At 39.4% G+C, this 23660-nt stretch overlaps 2 protein-coding genes across 3 annotated transcripts in view; one reads left to right on the top strand and one right to left on the bottom strand.

Annotated features, from left to right (window-relative positions):
• LOC126236147 (lys-63-specific deubiquitinase BRCC36-like) overlaps positions 1 to 3009 on the bottom strand; it is a 44244-nt gene extending 41235 nt beyond the window's left edge. The window contains exons 1-2 of one of the 2 annotated variants that reach the window (XM_049945231.1): positions 2794 to 2923; positions 616 to 816 (exon numbers count right to left, since the gene is read on the bottom strand). In XM_049945231.1, the coding sequence (XP_049801188.1) occupies positions 616 to 681 (66 nt within the window). In that variant the 5' untranslated portion in view covers positions 682 to 816; positions 2794 to 2923. Of the gene's footprint in view, positions 1 to 615; positions 817 to 2793 lie in introns of both variants that reach the window. The other variant, XM_049945230.1, reaches the window with a different exon arrangement.
• A 13-nt stretch (positions 3010 to 3022) lies between these two features.
• Positions 3023 to 23660, top strand: part of LOC126236146 (Golgi pH regulator A) — a 115796-nt gene continuing 95158 nt past the window's right edge. Inside the window, exons 1-2 of the mRNA XM_049945229.1 lie at positions 3023 to 3331; positions 10576 to 10739. Coding sequence (XP_049801186.1) covers positions 3290 to 3331; positions 10576 to 10739 — 206 coding nt within the window. The 5' untranslated portion in view covers positions 3023 to 3289. The remainder of the gene's footprint in view (positions 3332 to 10575; positions 10740 to 23660) is intronic.

The following is a 23660-nucleotide window of genomic DNA, read 5'->3' as shown; positions in this document are numbered from 1 at the left end:
ATGCAATGGACGTCCGCAGTACCGACATGTGCCCAAACTTTCAGCACATTAAGCACTGCATAGGAGGACAGATGTATGGGTTTATGTCACATCAGTGTTCCATCACCTTGACCTTTTACGGCAATGAATCACACTCAAAGACCAAGATAAAGGCACCAATAGCAACCCTATTGTCTTTCGGTCTTCTATAGGCATGCCGTATGAAGTGAACACACTGTTGTTCTAAACTGGCGTGGGGCTCGTCAGACTGTAAGATATGGCCACAATGGAAAATAATCCCCTGGATCACGTTGAGGTTTTTATGGGAGGTGACGGGAACAGGAATCTCACCCAGCTTGTCATATGCAAGCAACACCTGGGACTGGGCTGGGGATACCATGTGAATCAGGACTGACCCACTGCGCATTTTGGACAGCGGTCACTTCCCCAAACATATCCTCCAAGTGTTTACTGAAAAATGAGGCTTTGTATACAGAAAGGAGTCCCGATCTGTTCTGCTGCAGGCTGAATGCCTCAGCACATAACGCTCTCTCTTTCCCACAGTGCTATGTTTCTCCCTTGTGTAGCTAGGGAAAGGAATGATTTACAGTCATACTTCTCAGCGTGATAGCCTACCTTGCCTTTCTTAGAGACTGATGGCACCATTCGGTCACCTGCAAGAGATGACTTGGTCCGCTTCATTGTGGGTCATCTGCTCTGGTGCCACCAACTCCATCCAATCAGAGGCTCTCCTCACAGGTGCCGTCCAGCCACAGGAAAGGTCACCTGGCATAACGGCCATTGCCAGGAGTCCTGATGCCCCTAGAAGACAGGAATCTACTCCTTGTGTAAAATTTTGAAAGTGTGAAGTCAAACCCTAAAAGAGGACCAGAACTTACTGGGCCGAAAAGTGGGAGACTCCTTTTAATCACCTCTTACGACAGGCAGGAATATCTCGGGCCTTTTCTAACCCACAACCCACAGGGGGGGGGGGGGGGGAGGGGAGATTTTCTGATGCGCCATCATGCATAAACCACATCTATAGTCTGCCCTGACATGGCACATCCTATAGAAAGATAGGCAGTATGTTCTTCAGAAAGCAGAGATAAAAAGCCCTGGTTAATGTCTGTGGTAGCACATATGGCCCTAGTAATCTACCACTAAGAACGCCTTCCCTGGAAATTGATCGAGAATCGATCCTGATGCCTTCTTTCTTCAAGCTCATTGGGAATTTCATTGGCCCACACATGCTGCTTATGGAAACTCACAATGCCATCTCGCATAAACCGTGCCTCATCAGTAAACAAAATCTTGGAGGCACCACAATGCCACAAGAAGTGTTGCCAGAACTACACTCTGGCAGGACGGTCTTGTGCTCTAACGGCCTGGATGCACTGAACATGGTATGGATACAATAATTGCTCATGAAGTACTGCGCAGACCAGAGTATGACTAATACCTTCAGCTGCTGTTATTCACTGCACGCTGGTTCCAGTACTGTTGTCCACTGCATGTAGAACATGTTCCTCTATTCCAAGTGTATGAACTGAACTAGGCCTTCCAATGTTTACAGAACCTGTTTCCCCAAGACGCTGGAACAATTGGCTGAACAGCTAAACAGATGGTACTCTGCATGATGGAAATTGTTCAGTGTACTGGTTATGGGCTCTCAGATTAACTCCACCTGCTTAACCATAGCAATAAATCATGTCTGCCATTTCCCTTGTGGAATAAAAGTCCTCCATTGCTAGTCTGTGTTAGAGCATTTACAAGAGAGAAAACGTGCTGTACCGCACCACAAATATCACAATAACATGTACTGTTAATGTGACCTGTAAGTTGGCCAAACATTGAAGTACACACTAGGAGTTAGGAGAAATGTGTGTAAATGTAAACAGATGTAACAAGATCTCAGTACAATCACACAACATAAATGGAACAACTCTCTGCAGACCACTGAGCCAACTAATGTTGGCACAGATACTGCATAACAGTGTCCCAGCATGCTGTTGACCCAGGTATGACATGGAATGCCAATGCACGAACTGTGCTCATATCCACAACAGGATGTTCGTGATGCCTTCCGACCTCATGGTATTCTATGCCAGGGGTTGTAATTAAGGTTAATTATTGGGTAGTTATCTATAGCAGGGCAAATATTGCATTGTCATGGATGACATCACAAGAGCACCTCCTATGAACACATGTCCACACATCATACATCAGAATGTATGCTTTGCAGGACCCATGATCATAAGACATTTTTCACTTGTTTTGATGCATACTATCGTCCCCTGAAATACTGGACAGTTTTTTAAACACGCTATATATTAAGAACAGAATTGGTCCCCAATATACGCCCCTGAAGAAACAATGTTAATTGTGTTTGTCATATTACGACTAAGACAGGCAAACATTCTTCCACTTATAAATCTCATTGTCTAACCATCTCCAGATGGTTCTATGTCGTTATCTGTATAATCTGTGATGTTAAAATTTGCTTTTGCTAAAATAAGTAAAATAGTTGTCTCAACGTAACACAGTAATCGCGTTATTGTACAGTAAATTGTTTTTCTCGTCAAATATTTATATCACGTCTACAAACAATGTACTAAAAATGATATACTGTACCAAACAAAGGTAAATAAATACGGTAACGATGAAGTTGAAATGTTCAAAGGGCACATAAGTAACCATAGCCTGATATTCTTTCTTAACACAGTTTATTGTTTGAGGGATTTAAGCTTTATAAAACGTACTCTCTCAACATCATCTCCCAACAAAAGCGAGAACATCAGTGACAGGCGTCCTTACCTCTCCAATAAGAAGTCCCATAACTTCTTCTTTCTCGGTCGATAAAGCATGTTGCAAGCAAACCAAATAGACGTCAGCGGCCATTTTAACGGAGGTTAATGCCATGATTAGGATCAGATTTAATTTATGCTAGTTGCTCTATTTACTCTCACTACTTCGCCCACAGTATTCGAATCCCGTGCGGCAATTGTTAAGGTGTATGTTTCGTGTTTTGATACTGTACCTTACTGCCAACTGTACGAAATGGTTACGTCGTTGTTTTTCTTCCAACGAATCAGAATAGTTAATAAATGGCTGTGGGATGATAAAAGTAACAGTCCTATAAAACTAGGGTCACTGGCCAAATAACAATGAAAGACGTTCATTGTTAATCGCTACACAAAATAAAATGCACTCGTTTGTAATCGGGAGTACTTCGCCTGCGCTGGAAGCGACCGCATGGTTCTACAGAGTGCGTGTACAGAAAAGGGACTAAAAGTAGAAATCAGAAGAAAACATGGGATTTGTAGAGGATACGCTTATTATACTTGTAACTCAGGTAGGTGGCTGAACAATTGCTTCGTCACTGAAGGAGGTAACCTCATTCGGCGAGATGCTCTCATGTTTGCCAACATGCATCATCTTTACTGACGTTTACGGGAAATGAAAGAATGGAAAACTTGTATAAAAGCCGTAATTACTTTACTGCCCGATATAATAATTGCATACTCAGCTCTCATAATAATGTTTACACAGAAATAAACAGAAAGAAACATGTGTCATTAAGTAAACAGTCGCGTTAGTGTAAGCCATGATATCAGTTAAAACATCACTAAAAGTGACTTAATATTGTTGCGTTTCAAAATGCGGCGACGTAAAGCTATAAGAATCTTGCATTACCAGCCTTTGTATTAACTAATTGTGGAATATGAACTGCGCGATCGTATTAAAAGTAGTGTTACATTGAATCTGTGTTCTCCAGCTTACAGCTGTGTCATTATTTAGTTGCCCTTTAAACTATCTGTAATGTGAGCAATATGTATACCTGGCAGAGAAGTATAGGACATCACTCACCAATTTCCTAAATGACTAACGATTGAAAGATATTTGGAAATGAGACTACAGCAAGAGTCAATCAGTTGGCTCTTGCCACTCACACTGCACTTGCATTCAGTAGCATGAAAGTTCAAATCCATGTCTGGTCATCCAGATTTAGATTTTCCATGAGTTCCATAAACCACTTAAGGGAAAAGCCAGGTTGGTTTCTCTTAACGGGTGTGGCCGATCACCTTCCCCATCGTGCCCTAATCTGAACTTGTGCTCCATCCCTATTGCCCCTATTAGACACTAATCTTTCTTCATTTCTCTTACCATTTATTGAAACTGTCTACAATATTGGCGTTGCTTTCAAGTGATTTCACATATAATTAAAATATCAATATTATCCCTAGGTCTGGGGGCAACTTCATGAAGGAAATGGTATGCTTGTCCAGAGGAAACTATAGACAAGCATTGGTATCTGTTTTATTGATGTTATAACAATAAGTTATTACAGCTATTCAACAATGGTGCTCATATAGAGCAATAAGCAAATGTTGATTATGTTCAGGTGAAGAATGCAGCTTTCCAAAAGGCTGTTCCTTTCTTTAAAAAAAAAGGTCATAGGTTTCTATGTTTGTGAGAGAAACAGAACTCATAATGAAAGTCGGGATAAACATTTTTCGAGACTGGAAAAATCACAGTGTAGAAACTTATGTCACTTGAAGTATGTATCCTTACTATACTTGGATTAAATTAATTTTGCACTAAGGAAATGTGTGTGAGTTTTGTTTATGATATTCCTATAGTCATAACACACACACACACACACACACACACACACACACACACACACAAAAATGGCAAACGCAGTCTGCCTATATTGTTCCAGTTGACTCTGTCGGCAGTACACTTTGACTGCTTTGAGGAGTTGTGTCAGCTGGAAGGGAGACGCAGCAGGTGCATGGGAGAGGAATCTACACAAGTGAGCTCATTCTAGCCACCAGTCGGGGGAATTGCGTGTTGCACATGGTGACTGGTAAGGGTGGTTTGGGAGGAGGAGACAGAACAGAGGAAGAGGGAGATTTGGAGAATAGGGTGTCAGTTCAAGAGGAGTGAAATTAAGGTCAAAGGTCAAAGTTAGGTAGTTGTGGAGTAGGGGCTAGTGAAGACTGAGCTCAGGAGGACACAGATCAAAAGATGTGTTTCAGAGGCAGCTCCCATCTGTGCAGTTCAGAGAAGCTGGTTTTGGGGTAGGGTGGTCGTCAAGTCTGCTCTTGGCCACCGTTTGGTAGTGGCCATTCATTTGGATGGACAGGTAATTTGTTGTGGATTGGCAAGACAGCCAATCCACTATGAGGAAGCCGAAAGGCACGCGTTTAAACTCACGCAGGCTGGCGTGAGGTCTGGAACAGGACACGGAAATGAGACTAGTAAAAAACGTACGTAACTTCTGGAATACTTAACTTTAATCCATAATTGGCGAACATCGCTCTTGACGGTACATGTTTTACAGTGTCAATAGTGACTGGTAATGGCGCCTTGCTAGGTCGTAGCAAATGACGTAGCTGAATGCTATGCTAACTATCGTCTCGGCAAATGAGAGCGTAATTTGTCAGTGAACCATCGCTAGCAAAGTCGGCTGTACAACTGGGGCGAGTGCTAGGAAGTCTCTCTAGACCTGCCGTGTGGCGGCGCTCGGTCTGCAATCACTGATAGTGGCGACACGTGGGTCCGACGTATACTAACGGACCGCGGCCAATTTAAAGGCTACCACTTTGCAAGTGTGGTGTCTGGCGGTGACACCACATAATTGATGACCATGCTCACATAAACTTCTGCACAGAAATTAATATGGAGCTAGTATATAAAGTGACTGCTTTCACTGCATATGATAAGGTGGATGACTCTGTAACGGGCCTGGGCTATGATGTGCTGGGTCAGTGTGTCAGACTGGTCTTTCACCTGGTTGTTCCACATTAGTACAACCCATGTGACAAGTTTTTTTTTAACTTCTATAGTTTGTAGGTTAACTTCTGTAGTAGGTTGATAATTCTGTGAAAAATAGGAGTAAGCAATAGGAAAATATGGGTAATACACAATATGCACAAGAACCAAGAGGGAACAATAAGAATGTAAGTCCCAGGTTGGTGTGCTTAGATTAAAAGGAAGTAAGGCAGGGATGTAGTATTTTGTCCCTACTGTCCATTCTGCGATGGAAAAAAAGAAAGGTTCAGGAATGTGGGATTAAAATTCAGGGCGAGATAATGTCAATGATAAAATTTGCTGAAGGCATTGCTGCCCTCAGTGAAATGAAGAAGAGTTACAGGATGTGTTGAATGGAATTAACAGTCTAATGAGTACAGAGTATGGATTGAGAGTAACCAAAGAAAGACAAAAGCTATGAGTAAGAGGTGTGAGATTAGTGATAAATTTAACATAAAAATTGTGAACCATGAAGTAGGCTAGATGAAATTAAGGAATTCTAGGACCTTGGAAGCAAAATAACACATTACGGATGAAGCAAGGAGGACACAAAAAGAAGACTAGCACAGACAACAAGAGAATTCCTGGTCACGAGAAGTGTACTAGTATCAAAAATCAGTGTTAACTTGCAGAAGAAATTTCTGAGTATGTACATTTGAAGCACAGCATTGCATGATAGTGAATCATAGGTTGTGGGAAAACAGGAAAATGAATGTGGTGCCACAGAAGGATGCTGAAAATTAGGAGGACTGATTAAACAATAAATGAGGAGGTGCTCTGCAGAATTGTGTGGTAAGGAACACATGGAAAACACTGACAAGAAGAAGGAACATGCTGATAGGACATGTATTAAGACATTAGGAAATAACATTTATTATACTGGAGGGGGCTGTCTAGCAGGCTGTTCCATGACTGGCCTGTATGACATGGGTAATCCTAGGTGCACCTTTGATTGCTCATGGGCTGGCATAGCTAGTTTAGGCTATCCACCAGGTGGTCCTATTACACACATTCTGCACGTACGTGAACCTCTTCGCCAGCCCTGTGTGTTTAGCCAGTGCAGAACTGTTGCATGTGACCTGGCCTGGCTGCCCGACTGTCCATACAGCAGCTGTTTGCCTGCACCTGCCCACCTGAGCGTCCACTGGTCCACTGGTTGGCACAGCTTGATGTGTAGGGTATAATTTGTCAGGAAAGACAGAAACTGGAATACATGCAACAAATAATTGAGGCTGTAGTGTGCATCTGCTACACTGAGATGAAGAGATTGGCACAAAAGAGGAATTTGTGGCTGGCCTCATCAAACCAGTAAGAAAAGGAGCTATCGAGATGGGTGATGCAATTGTTGGTTCTATGTTCCTAGGCATTTGTTTGATGTGGCTGTGACCCCCTACGATAGACTGGCCCAACCATCACACATTTATGTCTCCATAATTGTTGGTGTCATCTGAAAATGAAGCTTTAGACTTTGAAACTGGTCATGTAATAAATATGAAATTACTGACAACTGAAGCAGATTTTTTTATTCTACCAATATGTTTGGGTGTTCACATTATCAAATAGGATGCACTAAGATACTGCATAGGTTGGGTAGACAATGGGATACCAATTTGGGAGTGGTAGGAAGGATTCTGGACAGGTTGTTCCTAATTTATGGGCAAAAGATAAGTAGTTGGAACCTTGGCAAAGGATACAGTTCAGTTATTCCAATCTGCAATGAGGGGAGTGCTCCTTTGCAGCTGGTTCCTGGAGATGGCCATAGGAATTAACTAAGAAACTTATGGAAATATAACCATGCTGGTCTAGTGGGTAGGGCATTAGACTCTGGTCCTGGAGGTCCTGATTTCAGTACCGGATAGTGTGGGGATGTACCCATGTACCCCTCAGTCCCTGCAGGACAGCCCTAGGTCCACTAAGCTTGCTATCAAATGAATACTGAGGATCTGTGTGAGGGTAAACGGTGGTGGTGTGATTGGATCATCACCCTCACTCTCCTAGTGTCACAATAGATAGAAAGACTGCACTCTACTGTAGCCTAGTCATGGACTAGCATCACAAACTTCACCTTAACCTGTATTGCTTATCAAACGGCAGAAGATGTTGATACAAAGAGACCTAAAGAAATGGAAATCTCAAATAGAGTGTGACAACTATTAAAAGAGAAGGTGAGTGTTTCAATCAAATGATAGTGGCAACATGGTAGAATATGAATGAAAACTATTCAGAAAGACTATGAGAGACTGTAAGAGGATACAGTGAAGACACGATAAGAGAAACAGTTGAAAACGTCAGGAGTTTGAGAAAGCAAACCAATTTCATCATTTAAGATGGGAATGCCACAGTAACTAATAACAGAGAGAAAGTTTACTAGTGTTTTTAATATTCCCCTATGATTGTGTAGTTAAGAGATGAACCAGAAACACAGGTTACCTAGTGATGGCAATGATGACATTTCAGAATTAATGACAGATTAAGTATAAAAAAAAAAACTGTCTTTTGAAAGAAAGGAAAAAAGGGAGTAAAAGAAAAGGGGATAGCATCTGGCATATCAGTAGAAATGGCAATGGAAGCTGGAGACAATACATGCGTAAAGAACTTGTAAAATTATTTACAGTATTTCTGTGGAGTAAGACCATTCCCCAAAACTAGATTAATGCTGTAATTATTCCACACGACAGGAAAGGAGACAGACAAGAAAAAAAATCAGTTTCTATCAGCCACCATTCCTTAATGTGCAAAATATTCACTAAAATTGTCACCTGTTGTGTAAAAAACACTGATTTTTGATATGGCTCACAAAACACACTGTTTTAGAAGTGGATGTAGCACAGTGATGCCGTTTCTGTTGTGAAGAAATTGTAGAACAGATTAATGGGTGTGAATTCAATTTTGTCATGGATACACGAATTTTGAGAAGGCTTTTCACTCACTTTCAAGAAAATCTATTTGCACAACACATGAGAAACGAGACAGTGATTCAACCTATATTAGTATATTAAAGCATATGTATGTCAATGCTGTAGTTTCCATTGGGCTTCATCTGCACAGTGAGAAATTCAGAATCTAAGGTGGAGACAGACAACGATATTCCATATGACCAAAACTATTCACAACAGCTTTCAAATCTTTAAACTCAGATAACAAAGAAGGGCAGTGTGTTAATGGAAAATATCGCAAACACTTTCAATTCAGTGATGAAACTGTACTGTTTGTAAACTTCAACAAAAGATGAAAGAAGTCAATAGTTCAAGCTTGAAAGTAGACATAAAGATCTGTTACATGTCTGAAATAATGTACAACAAAACATTGAAAAGTATCAAGTTATAAACTAATTAATGAGCTATTGTATTAAGACAGTTGAAGACAATGGGCTGGACAGGAAGAGAAATAAATGTGAGAGTAAAATTGGCCTCCACTGCATTTAATTAGACACATAGGTTTTCTAAAACTAAACTTCCAAAGGTGTTGCTGAAATAAAAAATTTACTGTTAGTGAGCATTACCGGTTTTGACTTACAACCTTGAGACATGGACAACAGCTATTGCCTGCTTAACCTTCACAACATCGTAGTCCATTCCTAGGTCAGTCTCAGTTTGAACCCCTTGCCATAGGGGAAGATCCAGGCACAAGACCTGCCCAATTTACCAACCCAGCACTTCCTATTCCAGTCCTGTCACAAGCTTGTCCTACCCCTTCAGAGACTGGGCCACCTGTGAAAGCAGCCATGTCATATTCCAGCTCTGCTGCAATCATTGCACAATTTTTTTTTTTTATATTGGTATGATTACCAACCAGCTGTCCACCAAGATGAATGACCACCACCAAACTGTGGCCAGGAGTAAAGTCGACCATCCTGTAGCACAACATGCTGTTGAATAGAACATGCTTTATTTCAATGGCTGCTTCACAACCTGAGCCATGTGGATCCTCCCCTCCACCACCAGCTTTTCTGAACTATACTGATGGGAGTTATCCTTAAGATTCATTCTCCACTCCTAAAATTACCCTGGCTTCAACTTACAATAACCTACTGTCCCCACACCCTCCACCCGACAGTTTCTGCCTCTACTGTTCTAACAGACTCTCCAAATACATATCCCCTCACCCTCATTGTGCCCTGCTCCCTGCCAGCACACCCACCACCAGTCCTCTCCTCTCCTCTGTTTCTTTCATCTCCATCCCCCCTCCAACCCCATTCCCCACAGCTCCCTGATGCTTTTTCTGGCAGCCTTGTCCTGCTGCCTTACAGCAGTCCCTACAAGCATTGCCAGACCACACTCTTCTCTCCTTCCCCCCCCTCCCCCCCGCCCCTCCAGGCCCCCCCCCCTCCCCCCCACACACATATAAGCACACGCAAAAGTTGCAGTCTGCCCGGAGCAACTGAAGATAGCAATCGTGTGCGTAAGGTGTGCCTGCTTGTGTGTGTGTTTTTTTTCCTTTTTCTGAAGAAGGCTTTGGCTGAAAACTCAGTGTGTAACAGCCTTTTCATTGTGTGTGTCTGCAACTCAATAAGTCATCTTTACGGTGAGTAGTAATCTATCATTTTCGTAAATACAGCTAAATATTTTTCAGATGTCTTCTTTACATTGTCCCTTATTGATTTACTTTACTTCATCAACTTACAGTGAATCATACTGAATACTAAGTAAATATTACAAAATTTTTGAGCAACTAGTTTTACATTGCACAAATTTTAGAATGTATTTTTCTAAATAGTTAAGTAATTTCAATTTTATCGGTAGCTTTGTCTCATATATTTATGAGCTTTTGATTTTTCAGATATTATTCTTTGTTGGAGGATGGGTGTTTTTTGTGAAGCAGCTTTTCCGTGACTATGAAGTTCACCATACCCTGGTGCAGCTTATATTTTCTGTTACGTTCTCCTTGTCATGCACAATGTTTGAGCTGATAATATTTGAAATTCTTGGTATTCTGGACTCAAGGTGAGTGTAAATGTGAGTAGATGTCTGTAGAACTGAAATTTGAAAGATCCAGGCTCATAATATCACAATAGTTTAAATAATTACAGATAAAACTAAATATGTGAAGATAAAAAATCTACTCACCAAGCAGTGGCAGTGGAACACACACAAAAAAGGATTTAAATTTTTACATGTTCTCGGAGCCAGTGGCTTCTTCTTATGGAAGAAGAGTTGAAGGGGAAGGGAGGGGGTGAAGGAAAAGGACTGGAGAGGTTTAGAGAAAGGGGTACAGTTCAGAAAAGTCACCCAGAACCCCGGGTCAGGGGAGACTTACCAGATGGGATGAGAAAAAAAAAGACTGATTGTTGGGGACTGTTGGGCAGACATTTTTTCACAATTTTTAATCTTGCTTATGATGGTTTGATGGCAGCTCTCCATGCTACTCTATCCTGTGCAAGCTTCTTCATCTCCCAGTACTTACTGCAACCTACATCCTTCTGAATCTGCTTAGTGTATTCATCTCTTGGTCTCCCTCTACCATTTTTACCCTGCACGCTGCCCTCCAAAACTCAACTGGTGGTCCCTTGATGTCTCAGAATATGCCCTACCAACCGGTCCCTTCTTCTAGTCAATTTGTGCCACAATTTTTTCTTCTCCCACTCTATTCAATACCTCCTCATTAGTCATGTGATCTACCCATCTAATCTTCAGCATTCTTCTGTAGCACCACATTTCGAAAGCTTCTATTCTCTTCTTGTCCAAACTATTTATCGTCCATGTTTCACTTCCATACATGGCTACACTCCATACAAATACTTGCAGAAATGACTTCCTGACATTTAAATCTATACTCGATGTTAACAAATTTCTCTTCTTCAGAAACGCTGTCCTTGCCATTGCCAGTCTACATTTTTATATCCTCTCTACTTTGACCATCATCAGAGTTATTTTGCTCCCCAAATAGCAAAACTCCTTTACTACTTTAAGTGTCTCATTTCCTAATCTAATTCCCTCAGCATCACCCAACTTAATTCGACTACATTCCATTATCCTTGTTTTGCTTTTGTTGATGTTCATCTTATATCCTCCTTTCAAGACACCATCCATTCCAAGTCCTTTGCTGTCTCAGACAGAATTACAATGTCATCGGTGAACCTCAAAGTTTTTATTTCTTCTCCATGGATTTTAATACCTACTCCAAATTTTTCTTTTGTTTCCTTCACTGCTTGCTCAATATACAGATTGAATAACATCGGGGAGAGGCTACAGCCCTGTCTCACTCCCTTCCCAACCACTGCTTCCCTTACATGTCCCTCGACTCTTATAACTGCCATCTGGTTTCTGTACAAATTGTAAATAGCCTTTCGCTCCCTGTATTTTACCCCTGCCACCTTCAGAATTTGAAAGAGAGTATTCCAATCCACATTGTCAAAAGCTTTCTCTAAGTCTACAAATGCTAGAAACGTAGGTTTGCCTTTCCTTAATTCTCTTCTAAGATAAGTCGTAGGGTCAGTATTGCCTCACGTGTTCCAATATTTCTATGGAATCCAAACTGATCTTCCCCAATGTCGGCTTCTACTAGATTATGCTCTGAAAAGAAATAAGTATAATCCACAAAAACTACAAACTATTATCAGAAGCATACCATTCCAAATGACCTGCTGGAAAATATATCTGAAAATCCTGTTCCATGAGCTGTAAGAGATATAATCTGCAATTTATATGGCAGTTTCTACAACATTGTGAGTGAGGGAACATCACATACTTAATTTGCTGATGCTATGTATAGCCATGAACCTTCGTGATGTCAAATATTTTGTTACATTGTGGTTAAATTTTTGATTTTGACGTGTTATGGCTCATTAAATCCACGTGAGAATGACAAACATTCTGGAATAAATTGGGTCTGATATCCCTTACAGTTTTCTTGTAAAATACTGTCATTTCATAAATGCAGCAAATGCATTGCCCGCTGTTATGAAAATATACATGTAGATGTATCTTCTATATTGCAAAACAGTGAAGTTGACACTGGAAAGTGAACATCATCTCTTGAGCCCCCTAGTATTCTCTTCTGTAACTAGCAATCACCGCTTTATCCCTTGACTCATGACTACAACAGACAATTTCGCTGGAAATATGGAAGTCTGATGTAATTGCTTTTACCTGTAAATATCTGGGAATTCTAAAAATCTCAGGGAATTCAGAAAGACCATTGAGTATTTACTGCTTGTTGACAGAGACAGATAGAGTGAATTATTTGGTCGGAAATTACTGGGTGAGGTTCTGTTTTGGGAGAACAGTTGGTTGTGGAATCATTACGTAAGGGAAAGCAGTGCATTTGTTGTTAATTTTGCTAGTTACTCAGTTGCTATTTGATGGCTAGTGCACTTTATGTTTAAGAAATTGTTTTGTACCTGACTTTATTGTTTGCATTAAATCAAATAATTTGTGCATTAATGTTTCATTGATCAGCACTGAATATCCAGGCTCCGTCTGACTAATTTCAGTACAAACTAATACTTTGCCAATTTTATGAAACACTTCAAGTCAATAATGACCATATCATGATTCATTATTGTTTTGAAATGTGATACATTATTGCTATCGAAGTTTTTACATATCAGAGATGCACTAAGTTGGCTCAATACAGAACTGTGATGACGGGTAATCATAACAACAGGCTTTCCACTGGTGGTGAAAGGAACTAGAGTTATATCTTTTTAACTTTGATAATTGTTCATAAAACTGTAAGTAAACTAGTATTTGGTTTTTGCAGTATTGGGTATAGCAAATATTAGACTATATGTTCACAAAAGTCTCCCGGAAAAGTCACAAAGTCTAGCTCCCATACATCATTTACTATGTCTCTGTTTTGCCAACAATTTCATTACTGTGAATGAAAAATCACGTATGGCAGAAGTAGGAGCAGAAATACTTTTTGAGAAATGTTTCTTTTGCAACATTATTTGCCAATTTTACTGCATGTTATGATAACGTTTCACATTTTACTTAAAGGTGTACTATCTGAAGAAGCATTGGTTTATAAATATTCCAGTTCTGATACTTTTTCTCTCAAGATTTTATGTGAGTGGCTGGAAAATTTGGATGTTGTGTTAGAGATTAGTGGAAATTCATCAAAATGTTTGAATAGAGCAAACTTTATCCTAAGTCAGGGACTATAGAGAATTTTGAGAATGATTTGCTGTTGCATGATAAAGTCACAATTTTCATTTTACTGGAATCTGATATGAAACTGTTACTTTGAGAATTTCAGATGCATTCTCTTGCAGCTCAATTTTTATGCACTACCCAGACCTTGTTTTAGATTAGATTAGATTAGTTTACGTTCCATAGATCCGTGCTGAGGAGACCCTCGTGGATGTGGAACATGTCAATTTTTTTTTATTTTTTTTAATTTTTTAAGCTGAAATAACAATACTAATAGTATGAATATATACAATACATCATTTGTTTCTATTAAAAAATTCGTCAATGGAGTAGAAGGAGTTGGTCACTAGTAAGTCTTTCAGGCTCCTTTTAAACTGATCTTTATTTGTAACTAAATTTTTTATGTTTACTGGCAAATTATTGAAGATGAGTGTTCCTGAGTAGTGGACCCCTTTTTGAACTAAAGTAAGTGCTTTTAAGTCCTTGTGCAGATCATTTTTGTTCCTGGTATTGTATGTATGAACTGAGCTGTTTGTTGGAAAAAGAGATATATTATTTAGCACAAATTTCATTAATGAGTAAATATACTGAGAGGCAGTAGTTAGTATACCCAGTTCTTTGAAGAGGTTTCTACAGGACGTCCGTGAATTTACTCCACAAATAATACGTATTACATGCTTTTGGACTCTGAAAACTTTTGTTTGACTTGAAGAGTTACCCCAAAATATTATACCATATGACATTATGGAATGAAAGTAGGCAAAGTATGCAAGCTTTTTCATTTTTATGTCGCCTATGTCTGCTAACACTCGAATTGCAAATACAGATTTGTTAAGGCGTTTCTGCAGTTCTGTAGTGTGCTCTTCCCAACTGAATTTATTATCAAGTTGTAATCCCAGGAATTTAAGACTGTCAACCTCTTCTATCTGCTCTTCTTCGTATTTTATGCATATGCTGGGCGGAAACCTCTTACAGGTTCTAAATTGCATATAGTGAGTCTTTTCGAAGTTTAATGTCAGTGAGTTGGCTTTAAACCATTTATTAATATCCATGAAAATATCATTAGCAGATCTTTCTAGAACTACACTTGACATACTATTTATTGCAATACTTGTGTCATCTGCAAACAAAACGAACTCTGCTTCTGGCAGTGTAACTGATGAGAGATCATTAATGTACACAAGAAAAAGCAATGGCCCTAAGATGGATCCTTGTGGGACACCACATGTAATTTCTTCCCATTCTGATGATGACTGATGACTTAATTCACTAGTCCCTTGCACTGACACCCTTTGTTTCCTGTTAGTGAGGTATGACTTGAACCATTTTGCAGCACTGCCCGTGACACCATAGAATTCTAATTTACGTAAAAGGATGTTGTGGTTCACACAATAAAATGCCTTTGACAAATCACAGAAAATACCTGCTGCTTGTAATTTGTTATTTAATGAATTAAGTACATTTTCACTGTAGGTGTAAATAGCCTTCTCGATATCAGAACCCTTCAGAAATCCAAACTGTGTTCTTGATAATATGTTATTTGTGGTCAGATGGTTGAGCAGCTGCCTGTACATTACTTTTTATAAAATTTTTGAGAATGCTGGCAAAAGTGAAATCGGTCTGTAGTTTGATGGTATCTCTTTATCCCCTTTCTTGAATAGAGGCTTAACATCTGCATATTTTAGCCAGTCAGGAAATGTCCCAGTTATAATTGACTGGTTACACAAGTAACTTAGAATTGTACTAAACTCACAAGAACATGCCTTAATTAACTTTGTTGATATTTCATCGTACCCACTAGAATGCTTTGTTTTTAAAGATTTTATTATGGACGTTATTTCTTTTGGTGAAGTGAGTGATATATTCATGTACTTGAAGCTATTTGTGAAGGCTAGTTTCAGATATTCAAGGGCATTATTTACTGATCCTGAAAGTCCCATTCTATCAGTAACGGATATAAAGTACTTGTTAAATAGATTTGCCACACTATGCCCACCAGTTACTAATGTGTCATCTACCCTTAGTGCTATTTGCTCCTGTTCCTTTCTGGTTCTACCAGTCTGCTCTTTCACTATATCCCATATTGTTTTTATTTTGTTCCCTGACATTGCTATCTTCTTCTCGTAGTGAATTTGTTTAGACATCTGAATTACTTTTTTAATGTTTTACAGTATTCCTTGTATTTAGCTAAATCATCAGCATTGGAGTTATTCTTGGTTGACAGATACATTTTCCTTTTTGTCTTACAGGAAATCTTTATTCCTTGTGTAATCCATGGTTTTATTATAGACTTCTGTCTAATGTGAGTAACTTTTAGAGGAAAACAGTTTTCAAACATGGTACTGACATTGTTCATGAATGTGTTGTATTTTTCATTCATGTCATGAGCACTATAAACATCTTTCCACTTCATATCTTTGAGCAGTTTTCTAAAACACTCAATTTTTGGTTGATTGACTACTCTCCTGTACTCAGATTTAGCAGTCTTGATAATCTGCTTAGAATTTACATCTAAAACAAGGAGCTGCATGTCATGATCTGATAGTCCATTTATAACAGGTTTTATGATATGATTTTGTTCCTTTGATTTGTCTATAAAAATGTTATCAATGACTGTCCTTGAGGATTTAGTGATCCTAGTTGGAAAGTTTACAGTGTGAGTTAGATTGAAAGACAACATTACTAACTGCAGTGAATGTTTACTGGAAGATTGCATTAGAAAATCTGTATTAAAGTCACCAGCAATCAAAATTTCTTTGTTTCTTCCTGTTAAATAACCCAAAAGAGCTTCTAGATGATCTAAGAATAGATTATAATTTCCTGCAGGTGCTCGGTAAATAGTTATTATTATATAGGATCTGTTATGGAACTCTACTTCTGTTGCACATGCTTCTAGATGCTGCTCTAAACAGAATTTATTAATGTCAATGTTCTTGAATTTATGGCAGTTTTTGATAAATGTGGAAACTCCTCCTCCATCCATATCTGCTCTGCAGAAGTAGGAAGCTAGCTTAAATCCTGAAATGTCTAACATATCTATATCAGTGGTCACTTGATGTTCAGAGAGGCAGATTATGCCAATTTGGTTAGATGAATTCATTTCATCGATACAAATGAGTAGTTCATCAACTTTATTTCTAAGTCCCGGAATGTTCTGGTGTAATAAAGATAACTGATACTGCATACTAATGGGATTGTAACTGCTTTGGTGAAGATGAACTGGCAGTTTCTGATTACGTTCTGTTAAACACTGTTTAAATGGAGGCTGTATGATAAAATCTGACTCCTGTTCATCTGTTTTCTCAAACTGAGTGTGTCTGCCAATCTCTCTTAAAACTCATTTTCTTTCCCCCTTCCCTATCCTAAAAAAGGCATCCCTCTGACACCTGTGACCACTGGTATTTTACCACTTGTGCCAGTGTCCCCCCTTAAGGTTTCTGCAATCAACCCAGACAGTTTTCCCTTCCCTTTCCTGTTGAGGTGAAGGCCATGCCTAGTGTAGTCCCACCTATCGATAGCATCCACTGGAATCAAACCAATATGGGACCCTATATCCGTCCTAAGCAGCCACTCCAACTCCAAGTTCACCCTCCCTACAGAAGAGTTCAAATGAGGCCGATCATGGCGTCTCAACACAGACACAAATCCCACACTCATATGCTTCGTTGCTGACGCTATCTTCACCAGGTCACTCTCCATGGAATATTCAGAGTCTCTGCCAATGCTATTTCCCGGACCACCCACTATAACCACGGCACCCTCCTTTGTGAAATCCTTGCATAAAGCACCTACATCCTCTGTTACCTGACCCAGATCTGCACTAGGCTTGAAAAAGTTTGTGACCTGGTACTCTGGACCTAGATTTTCCTGCAGTAGTTGGCCAACACCTCTACCATGGGAACTACCTAACAACAGAACTTTCTTTCTCTTTACAAATTTCCCTACCTTTTTCAAGTCCTTGAAAGCTTGTGCCCTTTCTACAGCTTCAGCTACATGAGGCTCATCCGATTCTGACTGAGGCAACAGGTCAAATCTATTTTCAAGATTTATGACAAAGCTGTCTGATGCTCTCCTTTGCCTGTTCCCCCTATTACCTGTTGCCACTTCCCACCTCTGTTCACCCTTCTCCCTCTTTAACCTGTCCAGATCCTCCCTTGCCTTGTCTAGGTCAGCTTGAAGAGCTGCAATTTTCCCTTCCTGTTCCAGTATTTTCCTATTTCTACTGCAGATCCTACAATACCACTGGTGAGCCTCATTTATGTCCCCATTTCCCACGCCACTACATTTGCCCCAATGAAAGAAACTGCAGCACCCATCACACCATACCCTGGAACTAACGATCCTACGGCATGTCACACACTTCTCACTCATGGTAAAAACAGAAATCGTATAAGCTGATTTAAGTAGTGACTAAAACGTAAACAAAGGACCCTAGAAACTATTCAGGCAGATATAAATAAATTGAAAGAGTACTGAATAAAAAAAACTGGTGATTACATATAACTCACTGTTTACTTACAATACGCGCGTGTGAAATTAAGCCTAAAATCCGTGCTATAGGCGCGAGAAGGAAAATTAACTTCTTACCCCGTTTAATCTTCTTTAACACTTCACTAACACTTCCACTAATGTAACAACACTTATATTATATTTATACCAACTGGAAACGTTTATCTATAAGTTTAATTCACTGCTTACTTACGATTCGCGCGCGTTGTTGAGAAACAAAAATGAAATGACTTTGAAGCCTGAAATGTTGGTAAACACTTCTGTCATAACACTTCAAGATGTTTAACACAACAGTAATTTTTTCCCTGTAAAGCTCTGGGATGTGGAACATGTCAGAAAACAAGAATACACAATAAATATTTACAAAATAAGAACAGGCAAAAAAAAGAAAAAAAATCTTAAACATACTTACATTTAAAAGGATATAAAACTTGTCACCCTTAGGTACATATGATTATTCTTTGGCAGCTGTAGCAACACAGCTTTCAATTTCAAGCTGAGAATAAAGCAACTGGCCAAAAATGTATCTGAAAATGTTCCCCTACTTCCACTGTCTTATAAATTGACAAAAGCTGCAACTTACTTGATACCAGCTTGGCTGAGAGTAATCCCAATTTGAGCCAAAAATTGTAGGATTAAATTCTGTCAATATTTGTAGGAAATGACTGACAGTTGTTACATAATTGATGTTGCAGTGCACGAGTTCTATGAACTCTTAACAGGACTACAAATAATTGATGCATTCAGAGCATACAGTCACACATAAAGATAGTTTTGGCCTATCTGGAGGGCATCCTGTATGGATATTAGCAGAGTATGTAGTTACAAGTATTTCCTGTCTCTGTTAGTGGAGTACAAATGTACAGTGGCATGACAGTAGACTGGACTGTGTATATAGTATGTCTGTCTGAGAATATGAAAGGGATATCAGTCCTCACACATTAAGAGCTCTTTGCCATTATCATATCCAGTTTGAGTATTCTCAGTGTAAATTACATTTATAATAAAACATTTTTCATTTTCTGCAGTCATGTCATTACAAAATTACATGGCTAAATAATGTGCCCAAACAGATGAGAAAAAGTCTTTATTCTTGTTTATACCTCATTTTCATTCCAGACTAAATTCAGAGTGATCATCGGTAAGTGATGTGGCAACTCAAATAGTTTTATTTGCAACCATGAACATTAGTAAAGCAGACCCTGTTCTTGCATACAACAAAAATTATTTATGGGAAAATTTGAATTTCAACCTGGCAACTCAAGAAACCCATTTAATGGTATAGAGTTGCTTTTGGAACAGTATAATTTCTACTGTGGGCACCATTCAAATAATGTCAGAGGAAAGCAATGAGTACCAAACAGCTGATTGTCACTGATGTTGTTTATGTTGCAACATTGTGCTTGATTAATACAGCTGTCAGCAGAACAAGTTGCTGATATTCAACAGTAAAGCAACAGCTACAGCTGCAGCTGCCACTTATTTGATTAGGAAGGTTAACAGTTGAGTGCAGAAGCAAATGCAGTAGTACATCAAGAGCTTCCAATTTTTCTGTCACCTCTGTATTGGGTGCCGGAATGTGACAGTGAACCAAGCACACAGGCAAGGTCCCATTTTTTCATTGGGGAGCTATATGTTGGTGACCGTAGGATTGTTCTGCAGTCTGTCGCAAATGACAGTTCTGTAAACTTTCTCAGTAGTGTTTACTGAAAAGCACATTTTCTTCCCTCCAGGAATTCATATATTTGAGTTCATGGAGTGTTTCCATAATGCTCACATGTTGATTGAACCTACTAGTAACAAATACAGCAGCATGTCTCAGAATTTATTCAATATTTTCCTTTAATGTGGACTGTTCCTAAACTCTCAAGCAATACTTAAGTATGACTTGCACAATTGTGGTACATGCAGACTCCATTATAGATGAACTAAACTTTCCCAGACCTCTTCCAACAGATTAAGTTGAGCATTTGCCTTACCCACAACCAATCTTACATGCTTGTTCCACTTCATGTCACTGTAAAATGTTGGGCCTAGTATTTAATCAACATTAGCAGTAGCATGCAGCACACAACTAATGCTGTGTTTGAACAGTGCAAGATTGTTTATCCCGTCATCTGCATTAAGACACATTTTTCCACATGTAAAACAAACTGCCATTCATCACAACAAATAGAAATGCTATCCAAGTCATCCTGTGTCTTTCTGTTATCACTGGATTTTGACACTTTCCTTTATACTCAAGCATCATAAGCAAACACTCTGTTGATCATTTATGCACATAGAGAACAAGAGCAGTCTGATCACTCTTCCCTGAAACTGTAACGCCAAATTGGGATTCCATATGAAGACGTGTGGGGAAAAGGGCTAACCCTCAAATGTAAAAACTTAGAGATAAGTGTTGCCATCTGTTGATGGGTATGGGAACTATCAAAATTGACATTGGTCTCACCCCTAAATATGCTATTGTGATATTTAGGGGTGAGATCAGTGTCAATTTTGTTAGTTCCTGTACCCAGCAACGGATGGCAACATTGATCTCTAAGCTTTTACATTTGAGGATTAGCCCTTTTTTCCATGTATGTCTTTACATGGGTCTGGTACCTTATTTGTTTTCAATCATTCAACTGCTTTTCAGTGCTGGGAATGCTTATCCGTATCTCCTCCATATGGCAATTTGTATGACATTGGAAAGATCACATGTCTGAATGATCCTCCTGCATCAACAATTTATTAAATGCAAAATTTATAACTTCAACTTTCACTTTGCTACCTTCAGTTGCCACACCACACTAGTCTACAACAGTGACTGGATAGAAACCTTTGACCAGCTTAGTGATTTGGAAGTTGTTATATGCTTCATGCATCAGTATTTTTATAGATGCACAAATTTCTACAAACTTTAGCCTGTCAATATTTCTGCATTCTTTTTTGAACTGAAATAAGCTCTGGTTTTTTGGCATATTTTAAATATTGTTGTTAAACTACAGTGGTTCTTTTCCATCCTTAATCTTCTTACTCAGCGCATACTTCTCCAGAGTGTGATTTACAGTCAGTTTAAACTTTGCCAATAACTGCTCTACATCCATTATAATGGAACTAAATGTAGCCTGTTCCTTGTCTAAGTAGGATGCTAACAACTGCTTAATTACTTTCCTAGCCTTCTTAGGGATTTATTAATTTTAGTAACCATTGTGGCTCTGATGTCTTCGTGACTGCTAAGACCTGTCTCTCTACTGACACTGTCGATAGGCTCAGGCTTGTTTGTAGCTTTCTGTCTTTTCTTCCCATATGGTAAGTCTCCCCTGACCCACAGTTCTGGGTGACTTTTCCAAAATTTACCCCTTTTCCTTGATCTCACAGTCCTTTTTCTTCACCCCTCTTCTTTTCCCTCCAACTCTTCTGCCTGAAGAAGGAGCCACTGGCTCCGAAAGCTTGCCAATTACAACTGTCTTTCTATGTGTGTGTTCTGCTACCACTTGGTGAATAGATTTTTTACCTATTCAGTTTTGATTTTGATAGACATAATATTTTTTCGGTTGCAATGAACACTCCCCCTGCATTTTAGATATATATTCCACCTCATAAAATATGTCTGAGCTTTCTACTTTTGGGTCTCATTCAGCTCTCAGTTCTGAATGTAATTTGAGCAGACAGCTTTTCTGGATGGCAGTAAATTCAATCACTTTGTTATGAATGCTTCAGCAATTTACTGTTAAAAACACGACATTCAAAGTCTCTTTTTATAAAATCTGATTGCTCTCTCTGCATGTTCACTGGCGAGTGTTCCTCATAGGACCTTACGTACGATAACATAGGTCCAGAAATCTGCAGCAACAACCATCACAGAAACAATGGAGACTCTTGTTGAGATCTACCAACCAAAGAATCCTAATTAATTCTGGTTATTGTACGGTATATCGTAAGCTCTTCCTGCACCCTACAAGCAAGGCCAGTAATCTTCACCATTTGTGGCAACCACCTATAATAACTGAAGATGACCTCAGATCCCAAGCGACAGGGATCATTGGTGCCAACATGAGCCACAACTTGCAGGTGGCAACAACCTTCATCCTCATTAGCTGCAGGCAGGTTCTCCTCCCCATCTTGGATGACGCTCCTTGGCAGACGTCCTGTGTGTACACTGGACTTCTTTCCAACTCTCAATGCTATTCCCTAAGGGGATTCATATCACACCTAACATTGGAGCTCCAGATAACTAACAAACCCCTCACCCTGTGTGCCAGCTCAGACCTCGCTGCAGGAGTGGCCACTTGACCATTTGTAGGATGAATGGGCGAGGGCGGAGGGTCAGTTTCCACATCCTGAAGTGAGTACAGTTCCTCTACATCAGGTATGCTGAAGTTGCCTCCGCAGCAGAGCTCATGAGGCAAAAACATGTGACACTTGATGTGCACCACTTTCTCCACCACCACTATACCCCGAGGCAGCAGCCTATGGTGACTAACAGCATCTTCAGCTGTTTTTGAACTGCAGACAACTTCTCCTGTGCTCATAGATGGTAAACATACTCACTATCCATCCTTATATTAAAATTCAAAACTGCACAACTGTGATGTTACAGGTGGTGCTAAGCTACTCTACAGAACTATGAACTACAAAGAATGAAAACAATAAACAAAAACAAACCCTGTTGTCCTGTTGACACAGATTAGCAGTACCAAACTTCCCAAGATAACAAATGCAAGCTAATAGAAAGCATTCATACTGTCACTGACACTATGTTACTGAACAAGGGCAGACAAGGAAATTTTGTGTGCTGTGCTGTGGAAGTTGCTTCTGGTATCAGTGATCTGTCCCTGTTTTCCTGCTCTATTTGCAAATTGTGCACATGAACAATATCTGTCTGTCTGTAAGCTTCCATATCAGTTATAATTTATCTCACTTTTCATGTTATGGTTATTTTGTGAGATATATATACACCAACAAGGTAAAAAAAGAAAAAGGAAATCATAACACCAAGCAGAAGTTGTGCGACACAAACAAAAGTTAAAAGGCATGTTTCTGCATAAGAGTGGCATTAGTAGCGCCTCTATGAGAATGCAAATCGGGTTTGCTTTAAATACATGCAGTAACACTCATGAGTGTTAGTTACCTTTTAGATGGATGTGGTGAGTTAATGTTAGTCAAGAATTCCTTTAAGGTGACAAAGATGCCATTATCGGCACCTTTCTGAGTTTGAACAAGGTCTTGTAATAGGGCTAGAAGAAGCTGGATGTTCTCTCTGCAGTATTGCAAAAA

Source organism: Schistocerca nitens, chromosome 2 (genome assembly GCF_023898315.1).
Source record: "Schistocerca nitens isolate TAMUIC-IGC-003100 chromosome 2, iqSchNite1.1, whole genome shotgun sequence".
Classification (NCBI taxonomy): Eukaryota; Metazoa; Arthropoda; class Insecta; order Orthoptera; family Acrididae; genus Schistocerca; species Schistocerca nitens.
Note: the sequence above shows the minus strand (reverse complement) of the source record. Positions and strands in the feature narration are given on the sequence as shown.